At 59.0% G+C, this 5,614-nt stretch overlaps 1 protein-coding gene across 1 annotated transcript in view; it reads right to left on the reverse strand.

Annotated features, from left to right (window-relative positions):
• PNOC (prepronociceptin) overlaps positions 1-4,966 on the reverse strand; it is a 9,391-nt gene extending 4,425 nt beyond the window's left edge. The window contains exons 1-2 of the mRNA XM_014963059.1: positions 4,942-4,966; positions 446-570 (exon numbers count right to left, since the gene is read on the reverse strand). Coding sequence (XP_014818545.1) covers positions 446-565 — 120 coding nt within the window. The 5' untranslated portion in view covers positions 566-570; positions 4,942-4,966. The remainder of the gene's footprint in view (positions 1-445; positions 571-4,941) is intronic.
• Positions 4,967-5,614: the final 648 nt, after the last annotated feature.

The following is a 5,614-nucleotide window of genomic DNA, read 5'->3' on the forward strand; positions in this document are numbered from 1 at the left end:
GGCCATCTGCAAAGCTGGTCCCATCCTGGTCCCATCAGAGGGGGGGGATTTTGGTGGGTCCTCAGGGGATGGGGTGGGGGTCCAGGGTTGGGGTAGGTGGGGACAGTGATGCTGCGAGCCATGGGGACAGGGGTGCTGGGGGTTTGGGGACCATCACAGCCTTGTCCCCATCACTCCCAGCACCCAATTTGGGGTCTGCACCCTCTTTGGGGACCATCTCGTCCCACAGTGTCCTCCTGGGGGTGCCCAAGGAGGAGGGACAGTGATGGCAGATGGCACCTTCCCCTCCAGGTTGGGCACCAACCGGCAGCCAAACCCCCCTCCCACCCCTCCAGACCCCAAACCCCAACCCTGGCGTGGGGAGGAGGGTCCCCAGCTGTCCCAGTGCAGCTGTCCCAGCGCTCCCCCCACGGTGGGGCAGAGCCCACCAGGCAGAGGGACTTACGAGGACGTCGAAGCTGTCCCGGTAGAGGTGGCGGTCGCAGTGCAGACAGTCCCCCCGGCAGTCGCCCCGCGCCCGGGCGAAGAGGCAGAGCAGCAGCAGGTCCCAGAGCACAGCCCTCATGGCGGCTGCGGGGCAGGGAGAGACAAAAACCTGTCAAACCCAGCCCCACGCCTGCACTGAAATGTGCCCGGCCTCAGCCTGGCCTCCCCTCACCACCCCCTGCCCCAGACACACACCTCCCCAGCCTCCCAGCCAAAATTATCCTGTGGGGAAAGGAGCTTCCCCATCCCCAGAAACAGATCCCCCGTGGCCCCAGCTTCATTTTTTCCAGGCTACCTCATGGCACGAGTCCCGGACGGGGCTTATTTTAGCAGGTGGACGTGGTGGGGCAGCACGTCCCCCGCTGTCCCCTGGGCAGGACGCTCCTTATCCGAGCATCGCCGGAGCTGGGAGAGGGTGTCCCACTCCTGTCTCTCCTCCTGGCCATTTTTGGGGTGCTGCCACTCCTGTCCCTGTCTCAGGAGGGTTCAGCCATCGCTGCCAACAGAGATTGAGCCCCCCTGGCCCGGAGCAGCGGAGCTAATTCCCAAACTCCCCGTGTCCCATCCGGCTTTGCTGACATTGGTGGCAGGTGGCGATTAAGTGACATGACCAAGGCCATGTGCTTCCCAGAGATTCAGCCCGATGCATCCCCCTGGCCATCTGCAAGGAGGGTTGGTCCCACTGACCACCCCCTGCCCTCATCCCCCTGGGAAAAGGGATCCAACATCCCCACGGTCCTTGGGAGCAGATCCCACTGGTGCACAGCATCAGGTATGTAAGCCAAAGAGGGGACGAGATGGAAGTGATGGAGAAGAGCAGGGTGGGGACATGAAGGTCGGTTCCACCAAGGGTGGCACCGAGGTCCCTCCGTGACAGAGCAGCACCCAAGAAACCCCCATACCAGGATGCTTGGAGGTGAGGAAGACCTTGGTGACGGTGGCTTTGCAAGCCATGTGTTGCTCCAGCAGCATTTCAGGCTGGTTTTTAGGGCGTTGAGCACCCGGGTGGGGGGTCCCCACTTATTTCCCACCCCACCAAGCTGGGGGAGACACCTTTTCTCCTTGCCTGCAGGCAGGGATTGAGCCCCCCTGGCCCGGAGCAGCGGAGCTAATTCCCAAACTCCCCGTGTCCCGTCCGGCTTTGCTGACATTGGTGGCAGGTGGCGATTAAGTGACATGACCAAGGCCATGTGCTTCCCAGAGATTCAGCCCGATGCATCCCCCTGGCCATCTGCAAGGAGGGTTGGTCCCACTGACCACCCCCTGCCCTCATCCCCCTGGGAAAAGGGATCCAACATCCCCACGGTCCTTGGGAGCAGATCCCACTGGTGCACAGCATCAGGTATGTAAGCCAAAGAGGGGACGAGATGGAAGTGATGGAGAAGAGCAGGGTGGGGACATGAAGGTCGGTTCCACCAAGGGTGGCACCGAGGTCCCTCCGTGACAGAGCAGCACCCAAGAAACCCCCATACCAGGATGCTTGGAGGTGAGGAAGACCTTGGTGACGGTGGCTTTGCAAGCCATGTGTTGCTCCAGCAGCATTTCAGGCTGGTTTTTAGGGCGTTGAGCACCCGGGTGGGGGGTCCCCACTTATTTCCCACCCCACCAAGCTGGGGGAGACACCTTTTCTCCTTGCAACGGAGGCAAAGCATCTGTGGGGTCCCCAGACAGTGTCACGGTCACCTTTCGTCCCCACCAGCCGGGAGGTGACACAGAGCCTGCCAGCTCCTGGTTGTCATTTGCTGGAGGGTACGAGGGGAAGCTGATAAGGAGCAGGAATTAAGGCTTAATCTTCGTCGAGTCTCATTAAAACTGGCTGGCGGTGTGAGTCAGAGGCTTGGCAGAAAGCTCCGGGGAGAGGGCAAACCCCCCCCCTCCCCGCCCCCAAAAATCATTCAACCCCAAAATGGGGGTTCAGGGGGCTGCCACCCACCCCCCCCATAGCCCTGTCCCCATGTCCCCAAGAGACACCAGCCATGTCCCAGCAAAAGCAGGTCACATCTGGCTGCGGAGGAGCCTCCGAGATTACGGCTCGGCTTTTTCTTCCCCCTTAATTGAAAGATGCTATCGGGAGGGTGGGATGCAGTACCCGGCCAGGGGCAGGGCTGGGGAACAGGGGAACGACCCCCCTCTTTGCACATCGGTGCCCCCCGAAAAATTAAACCAGCCCGTGAGGAGGGAAGGAGCTGAACGCAGTGGGTTTTTTCCTTGCTTGGGGTTTTCGGGGCGAGGGGGGAGGCAGGGTTGGGGGTGGGGGTGACAGCACGAAGCCCCTTGCTGAGTGTCGCAGCCACAGAGCCACGAGGAAAAGAAGGATGCTTTTTTTTTTTCCCCATTTTCACCATTTTTCACCCTTCTCCCATTTTTTTCCTTTCTTCACCGTTTTTTCCCCATTTTTTCTCCATTTTTCCCCATTTTTTTCCATTTTTCCCCATTTTTTCTCCATTTTCCCCCATTTTTTCTATTCCCCCCACTTTTCTTCATATTTTTCCTCCAGGAAAACCAAACCTGGGCCCTATTTCCCAAGGGATTCACCATCCAGTCCCGCTGCCCTCACACCCAGGGATGCCATCAGCCCCTGGGCAAAGGATGTGACAACCCCAGGGTGACACCACAGCCACCCCCCCACCGGCTCCTCGGACACCGGGGGCTGCTCCTGGGCACGAACCTTCCTCTTCCTCCCTGAAAACCCAACCTCTTCATCCTGGCAGGATACGGCCACCTCATCCCCAAGCAGCTTTGGGACCCCCCCTCCAGCTGCCACGGGCTGCCCCAAGGATGCATCCTCTGGAGTTTTCAATCTGGTTAAAATACCCTCATTAATATTTGGGAGATAAAAAAACAAACAAAAAACAAAAAAGAGGGTTTTTTCTAGAAATCCAGCCTGCGCTTCAGATAACGGCGGGGTCTGGTTATCCATCAGGATTTATTTCCTGCTCCGGGTGGGATGATGTGGGAGAATCAGCCACACAAAAGGGCTGATTTGGGGGGCAGCAGGAAGGATGAGGGGGGATACGAATAACCCGAGGAGGAGAAGAGGTGGAAGGGGAAGCAGGTGCTGGCTGAGATGGGTTTTATCCGCTTGATTTGATGCGTTTTGGGTGGGGAGCTGGGCGGGCAGGGCTGGGGAGGTGCTCCATCCCCTCTCCCCAGGGATGCTCCGTCCCCTCTTCCCCCCGGGAGATGCTAAAGGCAAGGATCATCCCCACAGTGGGATCATCATCCTTCCCCTTCTCAGGGGTTTAAACGTGGTGATGCTCTTGCTTTCCGGGGCTGGGATCAGTCCCTCCACGTGGGGACCACCTTGAGGACCTCCTCGTTTTCCACCCCCCCACACCTCAACCAGCCCTGATTCATTTTTTCCCCCTTAAATCCCACACCACCCAAAGCCAAGGCCCGATCCAGGGAAGGGCAAGAGGGATGCGAGGGGGCAGGATCATGGCCCCACTGGCAGCCCAGCGTGGAAGGAGTCATTTCCAGCCCAAAAAAGCACAATATTGTCCAACAGTGTCCCCCACTGGCACCGGCAAAAACGCTTCTCCCCCCCAAACCCCGGGCGATGCCGCACGGCTTTGTGCCGGCGGCTTTCGGGGGGATTTTAGGGAGAAGAGGTGGGATTTGGGGAGGGGGAGTTTTTTTTTGGCTCCAGATGCTCGGCTCTCGCCGGAAAAATAAGCATTTCCTTTTGTCGGTCCCCCTCAATCAGGTAATTGGTCATAATTGGCCGAAATTAGACGCCGCGGCGCGACTATAAACACAGATGTGGGCTCGAGAGGCTGAAAAGGGCTGTTCAGGGGTAAAAAAGCTGGGGAAAAACATTCCTCCCCGCATCCCCACCTCTCAGCCATGCGTGTCTGCTGGTTTGGGGGGGCTGAAAAAAAATCAAAGCGACAAAAAAAACCACCCCAATTTCTCTCACTCCCTTTTGTGCTTCTTTGGGAGGGAAAAAAAGAGGTAGTTGGCAAACCAGGAGCATCTCGCGGTGACGCCGGTGAAGTCCTGGCTGGAAGAACAAGGGGCAGAAATACTGAATGGGGAAAGCCGTGGTGCGGCAGCTCTCCCTCCCCCCCCCCCAAAAAAATGCTCCTACAAAATCCCACCCATCCTGGAGGAGCCCACCATCACCCTGTGGGTTTCCCCCCCAGCTCCGGGCAGGCGGCCCGTGCCGACTCCTCCTGTTGCGTCCCTCCAGCTCCACTCTGGTTGATTTTTGGGGCTGGATGGTGAAGCCGAAACTTTTCCTCTCTTGGGATAGGGAGGGAAAAAAAATAAAAAAATAGTATCTTTCCCTCCAAGGTGATATATTTCATTCAACCCTTAGCCAGGTGAGGAATATCTCTCGGTGAATCGAAGCCGGACGGAGCATCCTTGGAGTGAAAAAAGCAGCTGAGCCCCCCCCTTTCCACCCCCTTGCCCCCCAACCCCAAGGATGGGAAATTTAAGTGGGTTTCCTACCTGCGGGTGTGCTGTCGGCTCCTCGGATCGGTGACTCCTCCGGCGCCTGTGCCTCGGTGGTGTATATATAGAGGGTGTACACACGCAGCCCCACACCTCCCTCCCCCAACACGTGCGTCGCTGAGCCCCCCCCCGGGGGCTGCCGGCGGAGGGATGCGCCAGCCGGCAGATGTGCATCCTTTCCCCCCCCTCCCCTTTCCTCCCCAAACCTCTCCCGCAGCCTTCATCCCTTCCTCCTCCTCCTCCTCCCCAAGTCTTGTTGGGGGACACACACACACGCACAGCCCCAAAAGAGGTGATGCCGGTGTCGGGGTTATCCAAAAGTGTGGGATGTCTTCCAGCATCCCAGGGATGGGATGGAGGATGGGGTGGGGGGGTGAGAAGCTCGGTGGCCCCAATGTGCCCTGGTCCAGACTTGGGAGGGGGGGTTACACAGACCCCAAGGCACTGGCAGCTGGGTGAGCCCCAAAATCACTCCCACACCCTCGTAGCAGCCCCCAGCTCTTCTCGGGGGGGTCTTTTTCCCCCCCACCAACCCCAGGAGGAGGCAAAGTGTGTGTGGGGGTCCCCAACCCCGTTACCACCCCTCTGGGTCAGGGCTGCGGCAGCGCCCCGGCGCGTCGTGCATCGATGGCGAAAGCGTGCGGGTGGGAATAATTGATTTCGGGCTCAG

The sequence above is a fragment of the Calidris pugnax genome, unplaced genomic scaffold (genome assembly GCF_001431845.1).
Source record: "Calidris pugnax isolate Ruff unplaced genomic scaffold, ASM143184v1 scaffold450, whole genome shotgun sequence".
Taxonomy (NCBI): domain Eukaryota; kingdom Metazoa; phylum Chordata; class Aves; order Charadriiformes; family Scolopacidae; genus Calidris; species Calidris pugnax.